The following is a 27,982-nucleotide window of genomic DNA, read 5'->3' on the forward strand; positions in this document are numbered from 1 at the left end:
AGTTTTGTTTGTGTGAAAGGTGTTTTATTTTTGTGAAAGGAGTTGTATTTGTGTGAAAGGTGTTTTTTTTCTGTGAACGTTTTGTTTGTGTAGTGTCACTGTCAAAGAGATAAGAGTGTCGCTAGTAAGTCAGCAAGTATTGAGGTGGATCACCAAGACTTAAGTGAGGTGAGTCATGTTGTTTTAGTCTGAAGATGAAGCATGTTTTACTGACTATCTTCCGTTGTCACGGTAACACAAGTCAAAGACTTAAGTGAGGTGAGTCATGTTGCTTTAGTCTGAAGATGAAACATGTTTTACTATCTTCCGTTGTCATGGTAACACAAGTCAAAGACTTGAGGTGAGTCATGTTGCTTTAGTCTGAAGATGAAACATGTTTTCCTGACCATCTTCCGTTGTCATGGTAACACAAGTCCTATCGACGACCTTTAACCCCACATGACCGCCAGGTGAGTGACAGGAAAAGAGGAGCGTGCAGCAAAATAAAAGTTTATTTGACACTTGCAGACAGGAAGTCACAACTCCGGCGCCATCTCGTCGTAGTCCATGATGCTCAGCTCACGTCGTCTCTGGCGGACGGCGAGCGACAAGTCTGCGCCCTCGCTGGGAGGCGGAGCTTCACTTCCATGCGGCGACAACACGCTGTCCTGCGTCGGGGGACTTCCTGCCAGGAGGATGGCCTCCGCCTCCTGACCCAAGAGCGGACTTCCTGATTGGAGCTCCTCTACCTCCTGCTCCGCCTCCTCCTCCTCCTCCTGGCTGGGAGGGGGCGGTCTGAAGCACTGCCACGCCCTCTGCTCCAGGAAGGAACCCACAGCCAGCGGTGACTCCATGGGGGACAGGGAGCAGGGGGAGGTGGACACAGGGGGGAGGAGCCTAGGCGACGCAGCCAGGTGTGTCACCACGCCGTTCACAACCTCCACACTGGAGGAAGGGCGTGGCTTGTGGTCGTCCTGAGTAGCGGGCGTGCCGTGGTCTGGCCTGCAGGGGTGAGAAGAGACTATGAATGCTGGCTTGTGATTGGTGGATGAGCACGTGGTGGAGTGCCACCTGCTGAGAGCGTCCAGGTGACTGTACAACTCCAGCATCTCGCTCTGCAGCGTCTGCACGATCCTCCTCAGAGCGCCACCGCGACCCTCGCACGCCAGCAGCTCCTCCCTGACACACACAAGTCATCAGCACTCAGTGGGGCGGAGCCTAACTGGCGTCACACCCACCTGCTCCGCCTCTTGGTGTCATCCAGGAGTTTCTTCTGATCGGCGATGAGCTGCTCCTTCTTGGCCAGCTGGTTCTCTAGATCTGTGGCTCTGTGATTGGCCGCCTCCAACTTCTGTCGCTGCTGAAGCTCCGCCTCCTTCAGACTCTGGTATTCTCTACCCAGAATGCCTTGCAGCAGTGATGTCTCCTGAAATACAAACACAACAATCTGTTAACACTGGGAGTATGCATCTTCTCCAGGGACTGTGTGCCCTTGGTTCTACGTATGTTCCGTGTGTACTGTGGAAGTTACATGTGTTCTGTGTTCCATGTGTACTGTGTATGTTCCATGTCTTCTATGAGGTATGTTCCATTTGTACTGTGTATGTTCCATGTGTACTATGTATGTTCCATGTGTACTGTGTATGTTCCATGTCTTCTATGTGGTATGTTCCATTTGTACTGTGTATGTTCCATGTGTACTATGTATGTTCCATGTGTTCTATGTGGTATGTTCCATTTGTACTGTGTATGTTCCATGTGTACTGTGTATGTTCCATGTGTTCTATGTGGTATGTTCCATTTGTACTGTGTATGTTCCATGTGTTCTATGTGGTATGTTCCATTTGTACTGTGTATGTTCCATGTGTACTATGTATGTTCCATGTGTTCTATGTGGTATGTTCCATTTGTACTGTGTATGTTCCATGTGTACTGTGTATGTTCCATGTCTTCTATGTGGTATGTTCCATTTGTACTGTGTATGTTCCATGTGTACTATGTATGTTCCATGTGTTCTATGTGGTATGTTCCATTTGTACTGTGTATGTTCCATGTGTTCTATGTGGTATGTTCCATTTGTACTGTGTATGTTCCATGTCTTCTATGTATGTTCCATGTGTTCTATGTGGTATGTTCCATTTGTACTGTGTATGTTCCATGTGTACTATGTATGTTCCATGTGTTCTATGTGGTATGTTCCATTTGTACTGTGTATGTTCCATGTGTTCTATGTGGTATGTTCCATTTGTACTATGTATGGTCCATGTGTACTATGTGGTATGTTCCATTTGTACTGTGTATGTTCCATGTGTTCTATGTGGTATGTTCCATTTGTACTGTGTATGTTCCATGTGTACTATGTATGTTCCATGTGTCCTATGTGGTATGTTCCATTTGTACTGTGTATGTTCCATGTGTACTATGTATGTTCCATGTGGTCTATGTGGTATGTTCCATGTGTTCTGTGTATGTTCCATGTGTACTGTGTTCCATGTGTACTATGTATTTTGCATGTGTACTATGTATGTTCCATGTGTTCTATGTGGTTTGTTCCATGTGTACTGTGTATGTTACATGTGTACTGTGTAACTTCCATGTGTCCTGTGTTCCATGTGTACTATGTATGTTCCATGTGTTTTATGTGGTATGTTCCATTTGTACTGTGTATGTTACATGTGTACTGTGTATGTTACATGTGTTCTATGTTACATGTGTACTGTGTTCCATGTGTACTATGTATGTTCCATGTGTACTGTGTATGTTCCATGTGTTCTATGTGGTATGTTCCATGTGTACTGTGTATGTTCCATGTGTACTGTGTAAGTTCCATGTGTCCTGTGTTCCATGTGTACTATGTATGTTCCATGTGTCTATGTGGTATGTTCCATGTGTACTGTGTATGTTCCATGTGTACTGTGTAAGTTCCATGTGTCCTGTGTTCCATGTGTACTATGTATGTTCCATGTGATCTATGTGGTATGTTCCATGTGTACTGTGTGTGTTCCATGTGTACTGTGTATGTTCCATGTGTACTGTGTTCCATGTGTTCTATGTGGTATGTTCTATTTGTACTGTGTATGATCCATGTGTACTGTGTATGTTCCATGTGTTCTATGTGGTATGTTCCATGTGTATTATGTGTGTTGTGTGTGTTCCACGAGTGTTGTGTGAGTTCCACGAGTGTTGTGTGAGTTCCATGTGTGTTGTGTGAGTTCCACGAGTGTTGTGTGAGTTCCATGTGTGTTGTGTGAGTTCCCTGTGTGTTGTGTGAGTTCCATGTGTGTTGTGTGAGTTCCATGTGTGTTGTGTGAGTTCCATGTGTGTTGTGTGAGTTCCACGAGTGTTGTGTGAGTTCCATGTGTGTTGTGTGAGTTCCCTGTGTGTTGTGTGAGTTCCATGTGTGTTGTGTGAGTTCCCTGTGTGTTGTGTGAGTTCCATGTGTGTTGTGTGAGTTCCATGTGTGTTGTGTGAGTTCCATGTGTGTTGTGTGAGTTCCCTGTGTTGTGTGAGTTCCATGTGTTGTGTGAGTTCCATGTGTGTTGTGTGAGTTCCACGAGTGTTGTGTGAGTTCCATGTGTGTTGTGTGAGTTCCACGTGTGTTGTGTGAGTTCCACGTGTGTTGTGTGAGTTCCACGTGTGTTGTGTGAGTTCCACGTGTGTTGTGTGAGTTCCACGAGTGTTGTGTGAGTTCCACGAGTGTTGTGTGAGTTCCACGAGTGTTGTGTGAGTTCCACGAGTGTTGTGTGAGTTCCACGAGTGTTGTGTGAGTTCCATGTGTGTTGTGTGAGTTCCACGTGTGTTGTGTGAGTTCCACGAGTGTTGTGTGAGTTCCACGAGTGTTGTGTGAGTTCCACGAGTGTTGTGTGAGTTCCACGAGTGTTGTGTGAGTTCCACGAGTGTTGTGTGAGTTCCACGAGTGTTGTGTGAGTTCCACGTGTGTTGTGTGAGTTCCACGAGTGTTGTGTGAGTTCCACGAGTGTTGTGTGAGTTCCACGAGTGTTGTGTGAGTTCCACGTGTGTTGTGTGAGTTCCACGTGTGTTGTGTGAGTTCCACAAGTGTTGTGTGAGTTCCACGAGTGTTGTGTGAGTTCCACGAGTGTTGTGTCAGTTCCATGTGTGTTGTGTGAGTTCCACGAGTGTTGTGTGAGTCCCACGAGTGTTGTGTGAGTTCCACGTGTGTTGTGTGAGTTCCATGTGTGTTGTGTGAGTTCCACGAGTGTTGTGTGAGTTCCACAAGTGTTGTGTGTGTGTTCTCACAGTGAAGCTGCGTTGATGCGGAACCTCCAGCTGCTCCGTCAGAGTCTTGTTGGTTTCTCGGAGCAGAAGCAGCTGTTGGTTCTGCAAGAACATCTGCTGGTGTAACTTGTCACTGCCGCTGAGCTGCACAAAAACATCTGGTGAGGCTTTGACTGACAGCGCTCTCGGCCAATGAGGGTCTTCCTCACCTTGAGTGACAGCTGGCTCAGCCGGTGCTCTGCATTGCAAGCCTTGTGATTGGCTCTCTGAAGCTCCTCCTCCAAATCCCTGAGTCTGCTCTGACACTCCTGCAGCTGGCTCTGAAACAGCCAATCGGAGGGCAGTCAGCATAGTCAGGTGTTTGTGTTCTGTGGGCGGGGCTTACACGCAGTTTCAGGTGTTCTTCTTCTTGTTCCTTCTGCTGCTGCTCCAGATGTTGCACGTGCGTGCGCAGCTGTTGGCCCAGCGCGTCCTGCCGGAGTCCAGCGTAGCGCCGCTGCTCCTCGTCCAGACTGGACTTCAGAGATCGGATCTCCTGGTCCTGGATGGCCAGCTGCGCTTGCTGCGAGGCAGGAGAGCGTCAGGCGGCGGAGACGTACGGCGTGTACAGGTGAGGCGCTTTTGTTACCATGGCGACACTTTGCTCCTCCAGCGCGGCGGCGCTGATGACTCTGCGGAGTAGGCGGCGGTTCCTGATGGCGTGCTGCTGACGCTTGAAACGCTCGTACTGCAGCTGGGTGTGGACCAGCAGCAACTGACCCCTGGCGGCCTGAAGCTCCTCCCCTGGATCAGAGACTGACAGAAGGAAGGACACTGCTGATGCTGTCTTTGACCAGCAGGTGGTGCCACCATGCACTGCTGATGATGTCTTTGACCAGCAGGTGGTGCCACCATGTGCTGCTGATGCTGTCTTTGACCAGCAGGTGGTGCCACCATGCACTGCTGATGCTGTCTTTGACCAGCAGGTGGTGCCACTATGTGCTGCTGATGCTGTCTTTGACCAGCAGGTGGTGCCACCATGCACTGCTGATGCTGTCTTTGACCAGCAGGTGGTGCCACCATGCACTGCTGATGCTGTCTTTGACCAGCAGGTGGTGCCACCATGGACTGCTGATGCTGTCTTTGACCAGCAGGTGGTGCCACTATGTGCTGCTGATGCTGTCTTTGACCAGCAGGTGGTGCCACCATGGACTGCTGATGCTGTCTTTGACCAGCAGGTGGTGCCACTATGTGCTGCTGATGCTGTCTTTGACCAGCAGGTGGTGCCACCATGCAACACAATGCACTGCTGATGCTGTCTTTGACCAGCAGGTGGTGCCACCATGCAACACAATGCACTGCTGATGCTGTCTTTGACCAGCAGGTGGTGCCACCATGCAACACAATGCACTGCTGATGCTGTCTTTGACCAGCAGGTGGTGCCACCATGCAACACAATGCACTGCTGATGCTGTCTTTGACCAGCAGGTGGTGCCACCATGCAACACAATGCACTGCTGATTCTGTCTTTGACCAGCAGGTGGTGCCACCATGCACTGCTGATGCTGTCTTTGACCAGCAGGTGGTGCCACCATGTGCTGCTGATTCTGTCTTTGACCAGCAGGTGGTGCCACCATGTGCTGCTGATGCTGTCTTTGACCAGCAGGTGGTGCCACCATGTGCTGCTGATTCTGTCTTTGACCAGCAGGTGGTGCCACCATGTGCTGCTGATGCTGTCTTTGACCAGCAGGTGGTGCCACCATGTGCTGCTGATGCTGTCTTTGACCAGCAGGTGGTGCCACCATGTGCTGCTGATTCTGTCTTTGACCAGCAGGTGGTGCCACCATGTGCTGCTGATGCTGTCTTTGACCAGCAGGTGGTGCCACCATGTGCTGCTGATGCTGTCTTTGACCAGCAGGTGGTGCCACCATGTGCTGCTGATGCTGTCTTTGACCAGCAGGTGGTGCCACCATGTGCTGCTGATGCTGTCTTTGACCAGCAGGTGGTGCCACCATACAACACATGCACTGTTGATTCTGCGAGTGCTTGTGACGTCAGAGCGACCTTTGATTAACCTTGTAGATTAATATAAGACAATCTCCACACTGTCACTGTGTGTGTGTGTGTGTGTGTGTGTGTGCGTGTGTGTGTGTGTTACTGGGATTCACCTGAAGATGAAGTGTCATCACTTGTTTTTTTATACTTCCTGTTTGTTTACATTCCTGTTTGTTGTTGTATCTTTATACTTCCTGTTTGTTTACATTCCTGTTTGTTGTTGTATCTTTATACTTCCTGTTTGTTGTTGTATCTTTATACTTCCTGTTTGTTGTTGTATCTTTATACTTCCTGTCTGTTGTTGTATCTTTATACTTCCTGTTTGTTGTTGTATCTTTATACTTCCTGTCTGTTGTTGTATCTTTATACTTCCTATTTGTTGTTTTATCTTTTTATTCCTGTTTGTTGTTGTATCTTTATACTTCCTATTTGTTGTTTTATCTTTTTATTCCTGTTTGTTGTTGTATCTTTATACTTCCTGTTTGTTGATGTATCGTCATACTTACTGTTGTTGTATTTTTATACTTCCTGTTTGTTGTTGTATCTTTTTATTCCTGTTTGTTGTATCTTTTTATTCCTGTTTGTTGTTGTATCTTTATACTTCCTGTTTGTTGTTGTATCTTTTTATTCCTGTTTGTTGTTGTATCTTTATACTTCCTGTTTGTTGTTGTATATTTTTATTCCTGTTTGTTGTTGTATCTTTATACTTCCTGTTTGTTGTTGTATCTTTATACTCCCTGTTTGTTGTTGTATCTTTTTATTCCTGTTTGTTGTTGTATCTTTTTATTCCTGTTTGTTGTTGTATCTTTTTATTCCTGTTTGTTGTTGTATCTTTATACTTCCTGTTTGTTGTTGTATCTTTTTATTCCTGTTTGTTGTTGTATCTTTATACTTCCTGTTTGTTGTTGTATCTTTTTATTCCTGTTTGTTGTTGTATCTTTATACTTCCTGTTTGTTGTTGTATCTTTTTATTCCTGTTTGTTGTTGTATCTTTTTATTCCTGTTTGTTGTTGTATCTTTATACTTCCTGTTTGTTGTTGTATCTTTATACTTCCTGTCTGTTGTTGTATCTTTATACTTCCTGTCTGTTGTTGTATCTTTATACTTCCTGTCTGTTGTTGTATCTTTATACTTCCTGTTTGTTGTTTTATCTTTTTATTCCTGTTTGTTGTTGTATTTTTATACTTCCTATTGTATCTTTATACTTCCTGTTTGATGTTGTATCTTTACACTTCCTGTTTGTTGTTGTATCTTTACACTTCCTGTTTGTTGATGTATCGTCATACTTACTGTTGTTGTATTTTCATACTTCCTGTTTGTTGTTGTATCTTTTTATTCCTGTTTGTTGTTGTTTCTTTTTATTCCTGTTTGTTGTTGTATCTTTATACTTCATGTTTGTTGTTGTATATTTGTATTCCTGTTTGTTGTTGTATCTTTATACTTCCTGTCTGTTGTTGTATCTTTATACTTCCTGTTTGTTGTTTTATCTTTTTATTCCTGTTTGTTGTTGTATTTTTATACTTCCTATTGTATCTTTATACTTCCTGTTTGATGTTGTATCTTTACACTTCCTGTTTGTGGTTGTATCTTTACACTTCCTGTTTGTTGATGTATCGTCATACTTACTGTTGTTGTATTTTTATACTTCCTGTTTGTTGTTGTATCTTTTTATTCCTGTTTGTTGTTGTATCTTTATACTTCCTGTTTGTTGTTGTATCTTTATTCTTCCTGTTTGTTGTTGTATCTTTTTATTCCTGTTTGTTGTTGTATCTTTACACTTCCTGTTTGTTGTTGTATCTTTATACTTCCTGTTTGTTGTTGTATCTTTACACTTCCTGTTTGTTGTTGTATCTTTACTCTTCCTGTTTGTTGATGTATCTTCATACTTACTGTTGTTGTATCTTTATACTTCCTGTTTGTTGTTGTATCTTTATTCTTCCTGTTGTTGTATCTTTATACTTCCTGTTTGTTGTATCTTTATACTTCCTGTTTGTTGTTGTATCTTTACTCTTCCTGTTTGTTGTTGTATCTTTATACTTCCTGTTTGTTGTATCTTTATACTTCCTGTTTGTTGTTGTATCTTTATACTTCCTGTTTGTTGTTGTATCTTTATACTTCCTTTTTGTTGTTGTATCTTTATACTTCCTGTTTGTTGTATCTTTATACTTCCTGTTTGTTGTTGTATCTTTACTCTTCCTGTTTGTTGTTGTATCTTTATACTTCCTGTTTGTTGTATCTTTATACTTCCTGTTTGTTGTTGTATCTTTATACTTCCTGTTTGTTGTTGTATCTTTATATTTCCTTTTTGTTGTTGTATCTTTATACTTCCTGTTTGTTATATCTTCATACTTCCTGTTTGTGGTTGTATGTATAGTCATACTTCCTGTTTGTGGTTGTATGTATAGTCATACTTCCTGTTTGTGGTTGTATGTATAGTCATACTTCCTGTTTGTGGTTGTATGTATAGTCATACTTCCTGTTTGTGGTTGTATGTATAGTCATACTTCCTGTTTGTGGTTGTATGTATAGTCATACTTCCTGTTTGTGGTTGTATGTATAGTCATACTTCCTGTTTGTGGTTGTATACTCCCTGCTTAGAGGCCTACTGAAAGCCACTACTAGCCACCACACAGTCTGATAGTTTATATATCAATGATGAAATATTAACATTGCAACACATGACAATACGCCCGCTTTAGTTTACTAAATTATAATTTTAAATTTCCCGCGGAGTTCCCTGTTGAAAACGTCGCGGAATGATGAAGTGAATTATGACGAGTGCGCGTGACGTTATTGGTTGGAGGGGACATATTAGCCAGCACCACTTGGGGCTAAAATTTGTCTCTTTTCATCGCGCAACTCCACAGTATTCTGGACATCTGTGTTGCTGAATCTTTTGCAATTTGTTCAATTAATAATGGAGAAGTCAAAGTAGAAAGATGGAAGTGGGAAGCTTTAGCCTTTAGCCACACAAACACACAGTGTTTCCTTGTTTAAAATTCCCGCAGGTGAAGCTTTACTATGGATCAGAGCGTTCAAGCGAACATGGATCCCGACTGCATGTCAACCGGCAGTTTTCGGTAAGAAAATTGTGGTAATAAGTCGCCTCTTACCGGAGATCAGCGGAGCTTCTGTCCTACTGCAGCTTTGTGACTTCCCTCAGACACTGGCGTGGACACACCCCTCCGACTATCAGGTACTACTTAACTCACTAAAACACTACCAACACAATAGAAAGATAAGAGATTTCCCAGAATTATCCTAGTAAATGTGTCTTAAAACATCTGAATCGCTCCCAATGCAATCGCCTTATTATTTTTTATTTTTTCCTAGTCCTTCACTCTAAATTTCCTCATCCACAAATCTTTCATCCTCGCTCAAATTAATAGGGAATTTGTCGCTTTCTCGGTCCGAACAGCTCTTGCTGCTGGTGGCCATGATTGTAAACACTGTTCAGATGTGAGGAGCTCCACAACCCGTGACCTCACGAGCAAATCGTCTGCTACTTCTGTTAAAGGCAAGGCTTTTTTATCAGCAAACTTTATCGTGGATGTTCTCTACTAAATCCTTTCAGCAAAAGTATGGCAATATGGCAAAATGATGAAGTATGACACATAGAATGGACCTGCTATCCCCGTTTAAATAAGAACATCTCATTTCAGTAGGCCTTTAAGTCAGGATTCATTGTATACATCCTGCATAAGGTTGTATAATAAAATACACATGACATTGTACAAACCACATCCGACTACAAAAGTTAGTGTAACTTACTAAATATGAAGTCAGGTATGTGTGTTGGTTATCAAATGAAATGTTTGGATTATTGATCTACTTAAATTATAATAACACTCATCCCATCATTGTTTCGTACTTATAATGGAGGTTGTCAAATGGAAGCCTACACACGCACACTGGGGGTTTACTTTTATGAAAAGGTCCATTGTCAGTACTCATGTATTACTTTGTTATTTATGTTCATTGTCAGTACTCATGTATTACTTTGTTATTTATGTTCATTGTCAGTACTCATGTATTACTTTGTTATTTATGCTCATTGTCAGTACTCATGTATTACTTTGTGATTTATGCTCATTGTCAGTACTCATGTATTATTACTTTGTTATTTATGCTCATTGTCAGTACTCATGTATTATTACTTTGTTATTTATGCTCATTGTCAGTACTCATGTATTACTTTGTTATTCATGCTCATTGTCAGTATTCATGTATTACTTTGTTATTCATGCTCATTGTCAGTACTCATGTATTACTTTGTTATTTATGCTCATTGTCAGTACTCATGTATTACTTTGTTATTCATGTATTACTTTGTTATTTATGCACATTGTCAGTACTCATGTATTACTTTGTTATTTATGCTCATTGTCAGTACTCATGTATTACTTTGTTATTCATGTATTACTTTGTTATTTATGCTCATTGTCAGTACTCATGTATTACTTTGTTATTCATGTATTACTTTGTTATTCATGCTCATTGTCAGTACTCATGTATTACTTTGTTATTCATGTATTACTTTGTTATTTATGCACATTGTCAGTACTCATGTATTACTTTGTTATTTATGCTCATTGTCAGTACTCATGTATTACTTTGTTATTCATGTATTACTTTGTTATTCATGTATTACTTTGTTATTTATGCTCATTTTCAGTACTCATGTATTACTTTGTTATTCATGCTCATTGTCAGTACTCATGTATTACTTTGTTATTCATGTATTACTTTGTTATTTATGCACATTGTCAGTACTCATGTATTACTTTGTTATTTATGCACATTGTCAGTACTCATGTATTACTTTGTTATTTATGCACATTGTCAGTATTCATGTATTACTTTGTTATTTATGCACATTGTCAGTACTCATGTATTACTTTGTTATTTATGCACATTGTCAGTATTCATGTATTACTTTGTTATTTATGCACATTGTCAGTACTCATGTATTACTTTGTTGTTCATGCTCATTGTCAGTACTCATGTATTACTATGTTATTTATGCACATTGTCAGTACTCATGTATTACTTTGTTATTTATGCACATTGTCAGTATTCATGTATTACTTTGTTATTTATGCACATTGTCAGTACTCATGTATTACTTTGTTATTCATGTATTACTTTGTTATTTATGCACATTGTCAGTACTCATGTATTACTTTGTTATTTATGCTCATTTTCAGTACTCATGTATTACTTTGTTATTCATGTATTACTTTGTTATTTATGCACATTGTCAGTACTCATGTATTACTTTGTTATTCATGTATTACTTTGTTATTTATGCACATTGTCAGTACTCATGTATTACTTTGTTATTCATGTATTACTTTGTTATTTATGCTCATTTTCAGTACTCATGTATTACTTTGTTATTCATGTATTACTTTGTTATTTATGCTCATTTTCAGTACTCATGTATTACTTTGTTATTCATGTATTACTTTGTTATTTATGCACATTGTCAGTACTCATGTATTACTTTGTTATTTATGCTCATTGTCAGTACTCATGTATTACTTTGTTATTCATGTATTACTTTGTTATTCATGTATTACTTTGTTATTTATGCACATTGTCAGTACTCATGTATTACTTTGTTATTCATGCTCATTGTCAGTACTCATGTATTACTTTGTTATTCATGTATTACTTTGTTATTTATGCACATTGTCAGTACTCATGTATTACTTTGTTATTCATGCTCGTTGTCAGTACTCATGTATTACTTTGTTATTCATGTATTACTTTGTTATTTATGCACATTGTCAGTACTCATGTATTACTTTGTTATTCATGTATTACTTTGTTATTTATGCTCATTGTCAGTACTCATGTATTACTTTGTTATTCATGTATTACTTTGTTATTTATGCACATTGTCAGTACTCATGTATTACTTTGTTATTTATGCACATTGTCAGTACTCATGTATTACTTTGTTATTCATGTATTACTTTGTTATTCATGTATTACTTTGTTATTTATGCACATTGTCAGTACTCATGTATTACTTTGTTATTCATGTATTACTTTGTTATTTATGCTCATTTTCAGCACTCATGTATTACTTTGTTATTCATGTATTACTTTGTTATTTATGCTCATTTTCAGTACTCATGTATTACTTTGTTATTCATGTATTACTTTGTTATTTATGCTCATTGTCAGTACTCATGTATTACTTTGTTATTCATGCTCATTGTCAGTATTCATGTATTACTTTGTTATTTATGCTCATTTTCAGCACTCATGTATTACTTTGTTATTCATGTATTACTTTGTTATTTATGCTCATTTTCAGTACTCATGTATTACTTTGTTATTCATGTATTACTTTGTTATTCATGCTCATTGTCAGTACTCATGTATTACTTTGTTGTTCATGCTCATTGTCAGTACTCATGTATTACTATGTTATTTATGCACATTGTCAGTACTCATGTATTACTTTGTTATTTATGCACATTGTCAGTATTCATGTATTACTTTGTTATTTATGCACATTGTCAGTACTCATGTATTACTTTGTTATTCATGTATTACTTTGTTATTCATGTATTACTTTGTTATTTATGCACATTGTCAGTACTCATGTATTACTTTGTTATTTATGCTCATTTTCAGTACTCATGTATTACTTTGTTATTCATGTATTACTTTGTTATTTATGCACATTGTCAGTACTCATGTATTACTTTGTTATTCATGTATTACTTTGTTATTTATGCACATTGTCAGTACTCATGTATTACTTTGTTATTCATGTATTACTTTGTTATTTATGCTCATTTTCAGTACTCATGTATTACTTTGTTATTCATGTATTACTTTGTTATTTATGCTCATTTTCAGTACTCATGTATTACTTTGTTATTCATGTATTACTTTGTTATTTATGCACATTGTCAGTACTCATGTATTACTTTGTTATTTATGCTCATTGTCAGTACTCATGTATTACTTTGTTATTCATGCTCATTGTCAGTACTCATGTATTACTTTGTTATTCATGTATTACTTTGTTATTTATGCACATTGTCAGTACTCATGTATTACTTTGTTATTCATGCTCGTTGTCAGTACTCATGTATTACTTTGTTATTCATGTATTACTTTGTTATTTATGCACATTGTCAGTACTCATGTATTACTTTGTTATTCATGTATTACTTTGTTATTTATGCTCATTGTCAGTACTCATGTATTACTTTGTTATTCATGTATTACTTTGTTATTTATGCACATTGTCAGTACTCATGTATTACTTTGTTATTCATGTATTACTTTGTTATTTATGCACATTGTCAGTACTCATGTATTACTTTGTTATTCATGCTCATTGTCAGTACTCATGTATTACTTTGTTATTCATGTATTACTTTGTTATTCATGTATTACTTTGTTATTTATGCACATTGTCAGTACTCATGTATTACTTTGTTATTCATGTATTACTTTGTTATTTATGCTCATTTTCAGCACTCATGTATTACTTTGTTATTCATGTATTACTTTGTTATTTATGCTCATTTTCAGTACTCATGTATTACTTTGTTATTCATGTATTACTTTGTTATTCATGTATTACTTTGTTATTTATGCTCATTTTCAGTACTCATGTATTACTTTGTTATTCATGCTCATTGTCAGTATTCATGTATTACTTTGTTATTTATGCACATTGTCAGTATTCATGTATTACTTTGTTATTCATGCTCAGTTGTTTACCTCCACAGTGACTGCCATCCAACCACTTGCTGCACGCAGGAAACCTGCACAAAAACAATCAGGTATTGGATTTTGTCTTTTTATCTAAATGCTGCTAATGGTAGTACGCTAACAGCCTCACCTGTTGCTAATGCTAGCACGCTAACAGCCTCACCTGTTGCTAATGCTAGCACACTAACAGCCTCACCTCGGGCTAATGCTAGTATGCTAACAGCCTCACCCGTTGCTAATGCTAGCACGATAACAGCCTCACCTGTTGCTAATGCTAGCACGCTAACAGCCTCACCCGTTGCTAATGCTAGCACGCTAACAGCCTCACCTGTTGCTAATGCTAGCACGCTAACAGCCTCACCTGTTGCTAATGCTAGTACGCTAACAGCCTCACCTGTTGCTAATGCTAGCACGCTAACAGCCTCACCCGTTGCTAATGCTAGCACGCTAACAGCCTCACCTGTTGCTAATGCTAGTACGCTAACAGCCTCACCTGTTGCTAATGCTAGCACGCTAACAGCCTCACCTGTTGCTAATGCTAGCACGCGAACAAGCTCACCTGTTGCTAATGCTAGCGTGTGTGTGGTGGCCATGGGCGATGAGCTGGTCCAACAAGTCGAGAGGAGAAGCGGAGGTCTGCGCCACCTGTGCCGTCTTCTCCTGCGCCTCCTACAGGTGCGAGCAGCACACTGCAGCAAATAAAGTCACACGGATCAACACGGACACTTTACCTGCGCCTTCCTCTTCAGAAACAACATGGCGGCTCGGGGAAGTGCGAGCTCAAACAGGAAGTCGTAGGAGGGGGCGGGGCCTCCCTCCTCCAGGCTGAGGGTGGCGTTGGAGGGGTGAGGCGGGGTGAGGCACAGCGAGACAGAGCAGGGTGGAGGAGGGATGTCTGAGGCGGGAGGGGCGGGTGTGGAGGTGAGGAGGGCGGGCAGGGAGGAGGAAGGTAGGCGTGGCCTGTCTGGAGACGAAACAACAACCAATCAGGGACAAGGTGAGGAGGAGCGGGAGGGGCTGCGTGCGTCTGAAGGAGAACCCATGGCAAAAGGGGTGGAGCTTGGTGACGCCATACAGGAAGCAGACCTAAGGGGCGGAGTCTGAAGGATGACCTCACCTTCACTGGTGACATCATTGCGGTCGGAATCCTCCCCCTTCCTGATTGGATGCTGCTTGACCTGTGGAAAGGTAACAGAGGCTCTGCTTCCTGCGCCTTCAAAATAAAATACAAGAACTTTGATCACACCTGCTTGTCCTCGGGGGCGCGGCCGCCATCTTGAGTCTCATTTGTTGACCGGGCCGCGGCTGGCGAGGGATTTTTGGTACCTGGACACACACACATGGGAAGAGTGTGTGTGAGTGAGAGAGAGAGAGAGAGAGTGTTTCAGCTTGCACACGTGTGTCTCACCTGACACTGAGTCGGCGCGACTCCAGGGGTGGGCGGGGCTTACAGTGACCGTCTCAGGAGGGGGCGTGGACAAGCCACACTCCGAAGAGGGGCTCCAGGTGACATCATCAGCCAGGACGTTGAGACGCATCGAGTGGACAGGTGTGCACACCTGCAGGTGGTCTGGTGAGGACACGCTGACTGGACTTCCTGTGACACATTGGGGGGGGGCGTTAGAGACCAGCTGGTCACGTGACAGCAATTGGAGGGCAAAGGTCACAGGGACTCGCCGATGTGGCTGTGAGTGATGTCCAGGTGAGTGAGGGGGGAGGAGTCACAAGAGGACTCCAGGGGGTCTAGAGACACACGGGAACACTCCATGAGGATGTCGTGGACCTCATAGCGCCTCCACCTGACAGTCAGCAAAGGAGTATTTCAAAATAAAAGCCTGCGTGTATGACATCGGCGCTAGGGGACTCACCTGGACGGCTCCAGTTCCAAGTCTTGGGTCCCGCTGACCAACTCCGGATGAACTCTGACCTGCTCCAACATGGGCTGACACAACAGAAAAGCCACGTGAGTCGCCGTGACGACAAGTTCCCGACCGGGACCATCAAGCTGGTCCACTCAGAACTCTACCGGTCCTTTCTGGAGCAAAAGTTGTTTAAGAACAGACACGAACTGTAATTTCTGGACTATGAGATGACCCGTTTTTCCTACGCTTTGAACTTTGCACCTTTTAAATTGGTGCTTGAAGGATTTTTCTTTATGCAAATACCGTATTTTCTGGACTAAAGAGGCACCAGTATATAAGCCACACCCACTAAAATGTAGAAAAGAATAACAAAACATTTCCACATATTAGCCGCAGATATAGACATTTTGAAATGAGTTATTTACACAGAAATATTGTGTAAATGTTTATTTAAATACCTTAGTTGTGTCTGTAACAGGGTAGTAAAACGGCTGATCAAACAAAACAGAAGTCATGGTCATGGACCCACTAGCTGCGCAAGCTTGCTCTCCAATCAACTAAACCGACTCAATAACTTCTCAGTGACAATTTGGTGAATTTACTGAGAAAGAATGCCGTTGTAAGTTAATAATACTAACACAGTCACTCGTAAACGTGTTAGCATATTAGCTAATGCTATTACATTAGGATAGCAGGTACAAACATGCATGAAACACTCCTACAGACGTCACACATGGGATGCTTTAGTAAGCAATAATAGTTTTAGTTGCATTGGAAAACATACAAACTTTGCGTGGAGTGATGACTGAAGAATCCATAATAGTTTTAGTTGCATTGGAAAACCTACAAACGTTGCGTGGAGTGATGAATCCATACGAGTAGAAAAGCTATGGATGATTATTTCCGGGTTCAACACCAAAACAAGAAATATGTTTTCAACCCCCAAGACCTGAAATGAGCAAACACGTCCAAAAGATGGCGCCATAGTACAAACAATAACACTCCTTTTCAGTCCTCTGCTTGGATTTAGCGCAAACTTTTGATCACCAAACTTTATGGGCATTAGGGAAAAGAAAAATCCATAATTTAGCGGCTTTGTTTTATAAGCCACAGGGTTTAAAATCTATGAAAATAGTAGCTTGTCGGGAATTGATGGTAGTTTAAAAAAGACAAGCAATGGTGTGTTATTGTTATTGCAGTGCTCTTCTGATTAGTCCTTTCAACTGTCGGAACAATTGCTGTCCATAGCGTTTCTACTGGTATGGATTCTTCTGTCATCACTACAAGCAACATTTGTAAGTTTTACAATACAACTAAAACTATTCTTACTTACTAAATTGTCCCGTGTGTGATGACTCTAGAAGTGTTTTCAAGCATTTTTGTACAAATAATGCAGGTCTACAACAATGTCCCCAGCAGGTCTACAACAATGTCCCCAGCAGGTCTACAATAATGGTCCCAGTTGTCTACAATAGTCCCAGCAGGTCTACAACAATGGTCCCAGCAGGTCTACAACAATGGTCCCAGTTGTTCTATAATAGTCCCAGCAGGTCTACAATAGTCCTAGCAGGTCTACAAAAATTGCCCCATCAGGTCTACAACAATGGTCCCAGTTGTCTACAATAGTCCCAGCAGGTCTACAACAATGGCCCCAGCAGGTCTACAACAATGGTCCCAGTTGTTCTATAATAGTCCCAGCAGGTCTACAATAGTCCTAGCAGGTCTACAAAAATTGCCCCATCAGGTCTACAACAATGGTCCCAGTTGTCTACAATAGTCCCAGCAGGTCTACAACAATGGCCCCAGCAGGTCTACAACAATGGTCCCAGTTGTTCTATAATAGTCCCAGCAGGTCTACAATAGTCCCAGCAGGTCTACAACAATAGTCTCAGGTGTTCTACAACAATGGTCCCAGTTGTTCCACAGTAGTCCCAGCAGGTCTACAACAATAGTCTCAGGTGTTCTACAACAATGGTCCCAGTTGTTCTACAATAGTCCCAGCAGGTCTACAACAATAGTCCCAGCAGGTCTGCAACAATAGTCCCAGCAGGTCTACAACAATAGTCCCAGCAGGTCTACAACAATAGTCCCAGGTGTTCTACAACAATGGTCCCAGTTGTTCCACAGTAGTCCCAGCAGGTCTACAATAATAGTCCCAGCAGGTCTACAACAATAGTCCCAGCAGGTCTGCAACAATAGTCCCAGGTGTTCTACAACAATGGTCCCAGGTGTTCTACAACAATGGTCCCAGTTGTTCCACAGTAGTCCTAGCAGGTCTACAACAATGGTACCAGTTGTTCCACAGTAGTCCCAGCAGGTCTACAACAATAGTCTCAGGTGTTCTACAACAATGGTCCCAGTTGTTCTACAATAGTCCCAGCAGGTCTACAACAATGGTCCCAGCAGGTCTACATCAATTGCCCCAGCAGGTCTACAACAATAGTCCCAGCAGGTCTGCAACAATAGTCCCAGGTGTTCTACAACAATGGTCCCAGGTGTTCTACAACAATGATCCCAGTTGTTCCACAGTAGTCCCAGCAGGTCTACAAGGGTCCACAGCGGTCTGTACTGACCTTGACCACCTGGTGGAAGGTGTCCAGGTTTTCCTTCATGCTGTAGTGGAGTCTCAGGTAGGAGATGAAGTTGCAGGGGAACATTCCATACAGTCGGTGGAACAGCAGGTAGACGCCAGCGTGCAGGTGGACAAGGTGGCTGAAATGGGCGTGGCCTGTGCAGAGAGCAATGACCAATCAGAATCTTGACCTGGACATGACTTTGGCGTGTGTGTCACCAGGGTTCTTGAGGCTCCAGGAAGCCAAGCGTCCAAAGACGTCAAAGAAGTCGTAGATGTGTTGCTTGGCGGCCTGAGGGATCATGGGTAGTAGTGTGACCAGCACCAGGACTCCGGGGACCACCACCAGCACCTCGCTGTCACTCTGAACACACAAACACACAACTTAGGCCACGCCCTCCACGCCGCCGCGTCTCGCCATCACCTTGAGGCAGCGCAGCAGGGACGTCAGCAGCGGCGAGCGACTGACGTGATGAACCCAAGGCGGCTGCTGGCTGATCATGTGACCCAGCAGGGTGACCGCCGCCAATCTGCTCGCTGGCCTGGAAACAACTTCATTGAGTTTGTCCAGCAGTGGCTGAGGAAAACACACACACACACACACACACACACACACACACACACACACACACACACACACACACACACACACACATACACACACGTTACAATCAGCGCACTTAGTCCTCAGAGTGACTAAGTTTAGTCCCATTACAAAGTACTGAACACGTCCAGTCTACCATGATGTTACAAGAAAGGCTGTCTTCTAGTCAACAGGGTTGGTAAATGGCAGAGTTTGTATTGGTCAGCATAAGAAACAATGTTGAGATGAATAATTGGTTCCAACCTGGACAAAAGTCCATCATTCAGTGAAGGATTGCAGACTTTGAACACAACACGACACGTCACACCAACAAGGTGTGATGAATCAACATTCCATTTAATAACAAGCCAAAACAACAACAAACTGACAGAAGTCCCATTGGTGCCCTCACAAACAATCAGAAATCACAAAAGTCGTTAACTTTAACAACGATTTTGCTACATTAATAAATAAAGTCAACTTTGGGTCGATGAACATTGGCAAAGGAGGAGCTGACGACAAAGTATTGAGTGAGATGACTGACAACTCTACAAACCCACAAACATTTTTTGACTTACACTGCAAGTAAAAAAAACTATTTTGTGCAAGTTAAAAATGTTAAAAACATGTTAAAATATTAAAAGAATGAAATGTCAAAAAAAAGTGTAGAAACTATTTTCTTCAAACAGTTGGCAAATATAAAAACTGTTTCCTTCAATTAAGAAAACAAAGATTTTCAAGTATGAAAACATTTTTTTTCAATTACAACAACAAAAAAAAGATACTAAAATAAAGTCTTTCAAGTATAAAAAACAATTTTCAATTAAAAAAACAATTGAAAAGTTAAAAAAAAAAAAATCTTCAATCACAAAAACAGGTTTTTGGACTATTTTTTGGAACCTTGGAGACATCATGCCTCGTCGGTGTGTTGTCGGAGGGTGTAACAACACTAACAGGGAGGGATTCAAGTTGCACCACTGGCCCCAAGATACCAAAGTGTCTGCCGCCAGACCCCCATTGAATGTGCCAGAGTGTCTCCACATTTGACCGGCGATGCTAAGGCAGACATGGCACAGAGTAGTATGGATAACCTGCAGATGCATTTGCAACGATTAAGTCAACGAAATCACAAAGGTGAGTTTTGTTGATGTTGACTGCCAGCTAATCGATGCTAACATGCTATGCTAATCGATGCTAACATGCTATTTACCGGCGGTGCTAAAGCAGACATGGCACAGAGATGTATGGATAACCTGCAGATGCATTTGCAACGATTAAGTCAACGAAATCACAAAGGTGAGTTTTGTTGATGTTGACTGCCAGCTAATCGATGCTAACATGCTATGCTAATCGATGCTAACATGCTATTTACCGGCGGTGCTAAAGCAGACATGGCACAGAGATGTATGGATAACCTGCAGATGCATTTGCAACTATATTACGTTTCCTTCCACCCACATTTAATGCGAAACAAACACTTACCAATCGACGGATTTAAGTTGCTCCAGTGTCACAAGATGCGAAAGTCCTGATCGTTTGGTCCGCACATTTTACCGGCGATGCAAACGCAGCTATTCGGCCATGCTATGGCTATGAATAGCGTCAATAGCTTCAGTTTCTTCTTCAATACTTTCATACTCCAACCATCTGTTTCGATACATGCGTAATCTGTTGAATCGCTTAAGTCGCTGAAATCCGAGTTTGAATCCGAGCTAATGTCGCTATATCTTGCTGTGGTATTCCCATTGTTTGTTTACATTGGCAGCACTGTATGACGTCACAGGGAAATGGCCAGTGTCTTTGCAAAGAGCTGAAAATAAGGCACTTATAGCTTTTTTTAGGGATATTCCGAGACCGATAAAATTTTGAAAACAACTTCAAATAAATACAACAAGCCACTGGGAACTGATTTTTATTGTTTTTAACCCTTTTGAAATTGTGATAATGTTCCCCTTTGAAATCCAAGCATTTTCAAGGTTTTTAGGCAGCCGTACCGACCCTGAATCTGAAAGTTGCCGGGTCGGAACATACAGGACAACAACGTGAGCGCAAACGTGCACCAGCAAGCAAAAAAAATTAACGGGCGCTCAAAATGTGTCCATGCGCGCACAAACCGAGTGTGACTAGGGACGGCGTGGCCGTGCGCAACCCGAGGGTCCCTGGTTCAAATCCCACCTAGAACCAACTTCGTCACGTCCGTTGTGTCCTGAGCAAGACACTTCACCCTTGCTCCTGATGGGTGCTGGTTGGCGCCTTGCATGGCAGCTCCCTCCATCAGTGTGTGAATGTGTGTGTGAATGTGGAAGTATTGTCAAAGCGCTTTGAGTACCTTGAAGGTAGAAAAGCGCTATACAAGTACAACCCATTTATCATTTACTTCCACGCGGCAGGATTTGGCCGCCAAGGCGTGCGTGTGCGTGTTTGCGTGCGTGAGACACCTTGTGAAGATGTTCCCTGACGGAGGACAGCAGCTGCACGGCTTGACAAGACGAGGAGCTCAAGTACACGTCCACCAGGCTGCACAGGACGGCGCCCCCTCTGTCTGAAAAGACACAGCGCAGATAGATCGACAGATAGTACTTTATTGATTCCTTCAGGAAAATTTAAATTCCAGCAGCAGTGTACAGAGTTGAGATCAATTCAAATAAAAGTAAATAATGGGGGTTTAAATGGAAACAAAATAGAGAAATATTAAAATAAGAATAAAAAGCAACAATGGGAATAACAATATAACAGTACAATAAGAATATAACAAGACAAAGTAGGCAGTAGTGAGCATGTTATGAAAACGTATTGCACTGTTATTGTTTTGCATCCCCTGCCATCCTAGTACCCCCCCCCCCCCCCCCCCCCCCGCCCCAGAGAGGAGTTGTACAGTCTAATGGCGTGTGGGACAAAGGACTTTTTGAGTCTATTAGTCCTGCACTTGGGATGAAGCAGTCTAGAACTGAACAGGCTCCTCTGGCTACTGATAACACTATGCAGAGGGTGACTGGCATCATGGCTGGCTCTACACAGGGGCAAGAGGGGGCAGAGCCCCCTTAAATAAATGTCTTGCCCCCTCAAATCAAAATTTGAGAAAGTAAATTTCAATAAACTCACAAAATTACTACATTACAAGTTGACCAAATGATCTTCACTAGCAGAAAAACCTGCCGAAAAAGGGACACACACGATATAGTAGTGTCGGCTTCCCTCTCATCCCTCCCTCCGCTGTGCGTGTATTCAACATTCCACAGGCTGCGCAGCACACACACACACACCTCAGCCCTCAGTAAACATCCAATCACTGTTGCAGTATGAAAGTAAAAGAAAAGGAAAAGTTGTCTACATTTATCGTATACTTGTTAGGATGGGTGTATTTGTGTAGTCTTATCTGTCATAAACACGTTTATCGTCGTGGACTTTCGGTGCTACGAGTTCCTTTTTTTCTTTTTTTTACAACTTGACGAGAGCAGTGACAGCGGAGGCTCTGAGCAGCAGTGGTTTGGAAGGCAGAGAGCCTCCACTGTCCCTGTAACAAGCTACGAGTCATTTATGATGCTGTTAATGAGGGTAAAAATGATACATAAAGGTATATATCCTGCTTAGCAGTCCTCTGCTGTCCTCTGTTCAGAGCGGAGTCCCTAGCAACGACCCGTTTTACTTAGTCTGGCAATCGACTGCTGGAATTCTTTTTCTGTAGTTTTTCTTGTAAGTCTACATAGTCAACCTTTAATGTTTCAATCTACATTTTGTAATAAACAAATGATAAGTTTCATTTGATATGACCAAGACACCTAAAGACAAAAACACAGCCGTTTTCACCAATTTACAAGCAAGTGGGCAACACACATACATGGGAGTCAATGAATGTTGTGCCCAGTTTGAGATTCTTTTTTATCATTATTCATCAGACTACCTTTCAGTTTTGTAAATATTGACTATAGTGTGTGAAGTCCTACTTTGGGTCAACATTTATTTGAGAGTTAGGCCATCCAGTTAGGATAAATGTTATGTTGTTGGTTGATAAAATCTGGATGAAGGATGTTTTATTTTATTTTATTCCTTTATTTTTATTTTTCAGTTTCCCCCCCCTGAGGGATTGCCACCTTATTGTGGTCAGGGGGTTTGCGTGCCTGTTAGGCAGTTTCATTAAAGTCCTCCCAGCGCGGTAACAACACACAACAACAGCAGTCATGTTTTTGTCTACCATAAAGCAGTTTGTCTGCCGTAAAAAGCAATGTTGTGACACTCTTAAGACCGTAAGAGCTATACCAGCAGGAGCTTAGTCTTCAGGTGGGACACCCAAGTTGGACAGGTCTGCAGGTAGAGGCCTGACAAAGTGCAATCCACTACTCCAGCTTGGGGTTGGACACATAGCTAAAGACCCATTTCAATGAAGAAAGCATCGTTACTGTAAGCACATTAAAAAAAGTGCTGGAGCACGATGTGTACACATGATGCCCCCTTCACATTTCTGACTTCCCCCTCATAGAAGCATGCCTAGAACCGCCCCTGACTGCCATCATCCAGGATGCTCACTAGTTTTTTGCAGGTCAGCGGGCGTGTGGCCTTGTCAGCTGACACCTTCCCACGCTCACTGGCGCCCGGGTCTCGGTGGGGGGGGGGGAGACGGGTATGCAGGAGGGTTAAGGACACGACCTCACCTGAATTCAACTGATGGACGATGGCCACTCGGACTTGCTCCGCCTCCTGCAGGTCTGAACTGTCCAATGAGAGCAGGAGCTCGCTGACACTCTGCACCTGCTCCTTGGACATTGTGCACACCTGTGCACACACACACAAACGCACACACACACACGTCTGAAATGGGATTCTTTTCACTTTTATAAGGAGACACAAACAGAGTTGCAGGTGTAATACTTTATCAGTACCACACACTAAGAAAGGTGACGAGACGACAGCAGATCCTGGGCATCATACTTTAGTTTTTGTTTAGTTTATTATTTATCCGGTCAACATTCATAGATTTAGCGCCGCCCTCGTGGCTCTCTGGAGCTTTTTCAAAAATATAAAAAAAATGGAAAAAGATGAGGGGGGAAAAAAAAACATATTTTTTGTTTTAATATAGTTTCTGTAGGAGGACAAACATGACACAAAGCTCCCTAATTGTTATAAAACACACTGTTTATATCAAACATGCTTCTGTGATTCCAGTATTTGGCGAGCGCCGTTTTGTCCTACTGATTTTGGCGGTGCTTGAACTCACCGTAGTTTGTTTACATGTATAACTTTCTCCGACTTTCTAAGACGTGTTTTATGCCACTTCTTTTTCTGCCCACCAAACCTTTAACGTTGTGCATGAATGCACAAAGGTGAGTTTTGTTGATGTTATTGACTTGTGTGGAGTGCTAATCAGACATATTTGCTCACTGCAAGCTAATCGATGCTAACATGCTATTTAGGCTAGCTATATGTACATATTGCATTACGATGCCTCATTTTTAGCTATATTTGAGCTCATTTAGTTTTCTTTAAATCCTCATAATTTAATTTATATCTCATGACACTATCTGTATGTAATATGGCTTTTATTTTTTCGCGGCTTCAGACAGATTTGTTTTTGTATTTTTGTTCCGATATGGCTATTTCAACATTTTGGGTTGCCGACCCCTGGTATATGCATTGAATTATTTACATTATTTACAATCCAGGGGGTGGGATGTGGTGGGGGGAGGGTTGTAGTTGCAGAGAAGTGTTTTTTTGTGTGTGGTTTTGAAGGAGGAAAGAGATACACTTTGTTTTACACCTGTTGGAAGTGCAGCTTCATGTCTTCCTTTGAGCGCTTTTCCGCCCACCTTCTTTGTCTGGACGTTGTTGATTGTCACGTCCCGTATGGATGTGCTTAGTCGACGCCGTAAGTTTTTGCTGTTGTCCAGCATTCTGTCTGTTTACTTTGTAGCCAGTTCAGTTTGACTTTTGTTTAGCATAGCCTTTTCCCTTTCCCTTTCATTCATTTTGGGCATACTTGCCAACCTTGAGACCTCCAATTTCGGGAGGTGGGGGGGTGGGGCTGGGGGCGTGGTTAAGAGTCAAGTATTTCATATATATATAGATAAGATATACTTGAATTTCAGTGTTCATTTATTTACACATATACACACACAAAACACTCATCTACTCATTGTTGAGTTAAAGGTTGATTCGTCTATCCTTGTTCTATTTTCTGTCACTATTTTTCTAACCATATGCATGTACAGTAGATGGCAGTATTGTCCTGTTTAAGAGTGTCACAACATTGCTGTTTACAACAGACAAACTGCTTTATGGTAGACAAAAACATTACTGCTGTTGTTGTGTGTTGTTACCGCGCTGGGAGGACTTTAATGAAACTGCCTAACAATAAACCCACATAACAAACCAAGAACTGACCCTCGATCATTCTACAGTTATAACGTCATTGGGCACGCACGCTGTTTATATTGTGGGAAAGTGGATGTGAAAACAGGCTGTCCTCACTGAGGTCCGCATGGAGGAGGCGTGGCCTACAGCTCCGCCTGAATTTCGGGAGATTTTCGGGACAAGATTTGTCCCGGGAGGTTTTCGGGAGAGGCGCTGAATTTCAGGAGTCTCCCGGAAAATCCGGGAGGGTTAGCAAGTATGATTTTGGGTCCAAGCATTACATACCTTTTTTACCTGCACGCTGCGCTCTGCGTATTGGGATCACAACAAACCATCCAGACACATTCCGACTTTTGCAAAGTAATGCTGCCACCTGGGGTACGGATGTACTTTGTGGACGCCGCAAGTTTTTGCTGTCGTCCAGCATTCCGTCTCTGTTTACTTTGTAGCCAGTTACATTTTGCATACCTTTTCCTTTCCTTTATTTTGGGTTTAAAGGCCTACTGAAATTAGATTTTCTTATTTAAACGGGGATAGCAGGTCCATTCTATGTGTCATACTTCATCATTTCGAGATATTGCCATATTTTGGCTGAACGGATTTAGTAGAGAACATCGATGATAAAGTTCGCAACTTTTGGTGGCTGATAAAAAAGCCTTGCCTGTACCGGAAGTCGCAGACGATGACGTCATCGGTGTGAGGGCTCCTCACATCCTCACATTGTTTATAATGGGAGCTTCCAACAAAAAAAACTATTCGTACCGAGAAAACGTCAATTTCCCCATTAATTTGAGCGAGGATGAAAGATTCGTAGCTGAGGATATTGATAGTGAAGGACTAGAAAAAAATAAAATAAATAAAGTTTTTAAAAAAAAGGGGGGATTGCATTGTGAGCGATTCAGATGTTTTTAGACACATTTACTAGGATAATTCTGGAAGATCCCTTACCTGCTTATTGTTTTAATAGTGTTTTAGTGAGATTGTAAAGACATACCTCGAGGTCGGATGGCTGCGGTGAACACGCAGTGTCTCAAGAGAGAAGCCGAGGAGCCAAGCTCACACTTGCCTTTTAAACAGCTGCTGCAGGACGACGAATAATCCACTGATGTCTCCGGTAAGATATATATATATCACAATTTCCCCATCCAAAAACATGCCGGTTGACGTAGAGAAAACATGTTCGCTTGACCGCTCCGCTTCACAACAAACAAAGAAACACCGGCTGTGTCTCGGTGCTAAAGACAGCTGCAATCCACCGCTTTCCACCAACAGCATTCTTCTTTGACGTCTCCATTATTAAATGAACCAATTGCAAAAGATTCAGCCACACAGATGTCCAAAATACTGTGTAATTACGCCATGAACAGAGACGACTTTTAGCCGTGTTTGGTGCAGCGCTAATATTTCCTATCATTCCGCGACGTTTTCAACATGAAACTCACGGGAAATTTAAAATAGCGATTTAGTAAACTAAAGCGGCCGTATTGGCATGCGTTGCAATGTTAATATTTCATCATTGATATATAAACTATCAGACTGCGTGGTGGCTAGTAGTGGCTTTCAGTAGGCCTTTAAGCATTACATACCTTTTTCATTATTGTCACCGATGTCCCACTGGGTGTGAGTTTTCCTTGCGTGGGCCTACCGAGGATGTCGTGGTGGTTTGTGCAGCCCTTTGAGATACTAGTGATTTAGGGCTATATAAGTAAACATTGATTGATTGATTGATATAAGCAACGGCACATTATTGGCAAATGTAGCTGAGATAGGCTCCAGCACCCTCCGCGACGCTAAAAAAAGGGACAAACGGTAGAAAATGGATGGATGGACAGTTATTGATTTGCAAAAAATATTTTTGGGATAAATTAGGTGAAGTTGCATAACTTCGCACGGCACACCAGGCAATATCACACGGTGTGCCGCGGCACAGTGGTTGAAAAACACTGATAGTTGACCGAGAAGGAAGGAGGGGGGGAGCGGGGTGTGACGTCACAGGTTTTCCAGAGTCACGTGCACAACACACACTGCTAACTTTACATTAAAACGCTCTCTACCTCTAACAACAAAAAAGCTGTGAAAACGATGATGCTGTGTTCCAAATTTAAGTTGTTTGATGGATCTGAATAAGCTTACGGCTTTGCATTTTGTTTATTATATATATATATTTTTTTTGTATTCTATTTTTATTATTTTGAACTTACAATCCCCTGGCGCTGTTTTGTACTGTTTTCATAATGTTTTATATTGTTGTTTGACTTACTGTTTGTAATTGTTGAAATTTATAAATAAACCTTTAAAAAAAAAAAAAAAAAAAAAAAAAAACACACTGCTTAGCTAGCATTTCCCAAAGCTAACAAGCTAACAGCTTGTCCGGTTTTAACCTTCGTTTAGTCAGCTCGACGGCGGCCAGCGGGCTCGCAGGACGACGCTGACTTCCGGCGTGCGTCAACCGAGACGCCGGACCGAAACGGGCGCAAGAAGAGTTTGAAGACTCGGACAAGTTTTTTACCTTCAGACGTGTTGATCCGGGTCGGCCGCCGCCATGTTCAGGGACCGGAAGTCCCGCCTACAACAACCACGCGACACCTGCGCCTGTCAATCAACGCCACGAGGCGTTCAGGGCAC

At 42.0% G+C, this 27,982-nt stretch overlaps 1 protein-coding gene across 1 annotated transcript; it reads right to left on the minus strand.

Moving 5' to 3' along the window:
- Positions 1–473: 473 nt before the first annotated feature.
- tsc1a (TSC complex subunit 1a) lies at positions 474–27,980 on the minus strand. Its single transcript, XM_061893784.1, has 21 exons — positions 27,867–27,980; positions 23,662–23,782; positions 21,451–21,554; positions 18,854–19,006; positions 18,649–18,793; positions 18,431–18,585; positions 15,864–15,937; positions 15,673–15,794; positions 15,404–15,592; positions 15,242–15,321; positions 15,113–15,173; positions 14,727–14,959; positions 14,555–14,664; positions 14,005–14,048; positions 4,844–5,010; positions 4,601–4,777; positions 4,425–4,535; positions 4,237–4,359; positions 1,218–1,405; positions 1,051–1,158; positions 474–981 (listed from the first exon to the last, which is right to left on the minus strand). The coding sequence occupies exons 2-21, from the start codon at positions 23,771–23,773 to the stop codon at positions 516–518; spliced, it is 2,922 nt and encodes a 973-aa protein (XP_061749768.1). The 5' UTR covers positions 23,774–23,782; positions 27,867–27,980; the 3' UTR covers positions 474–515.
- Between the last annotated feature and the right edge of the window lie 2 nt (positions 27,981–27,982).

The sequence above is a fragment of the Nerophis ophidion genome, linkage group LG01 (assembly GCF_033978795.1).
Source record: "Nerophis ophidion isolate RoL-2023_Sa linkage group LG01, RoL_Noph_v1.0, whole genome shotgun sequence".
Taxonomy (NCBI): domain Eukaryota; kingdom Metazoa; phylum Chordata; class Actinopteri; order Syngnathiformes; family Syngnathidae; genus Nerophis; species Nerophis ophidion.

What these genes read in the sequence shown, in the direction of transcription:
- tsc1a (XM_061893784.1), bottom strand. Translation starts at nt 23,773, where the DNA reads ATGTCCAAGGAGCAGGTGCAGAGTGTCAGCGAGCTCCTGCTCTCATTG. An exon ending in CCTTCCACCAGGTGGTCAAG is followed by an intron (nt 15,938 to 18,430) that starts GTCAGTACAGAC and finishes CTGTTGTGTCAG; the next exon opens with CCCATGTTGGAGCAGGTCAG. An exon ending in CAATGATGTCACCAGTGAAG is followed by an intron (nt 14,960 to 15,112) that starts GTGAGGTCATCC and finishes TTTCGTCTCCAG; the next exon opens with ACAGGCCACGCCTACCTTCC.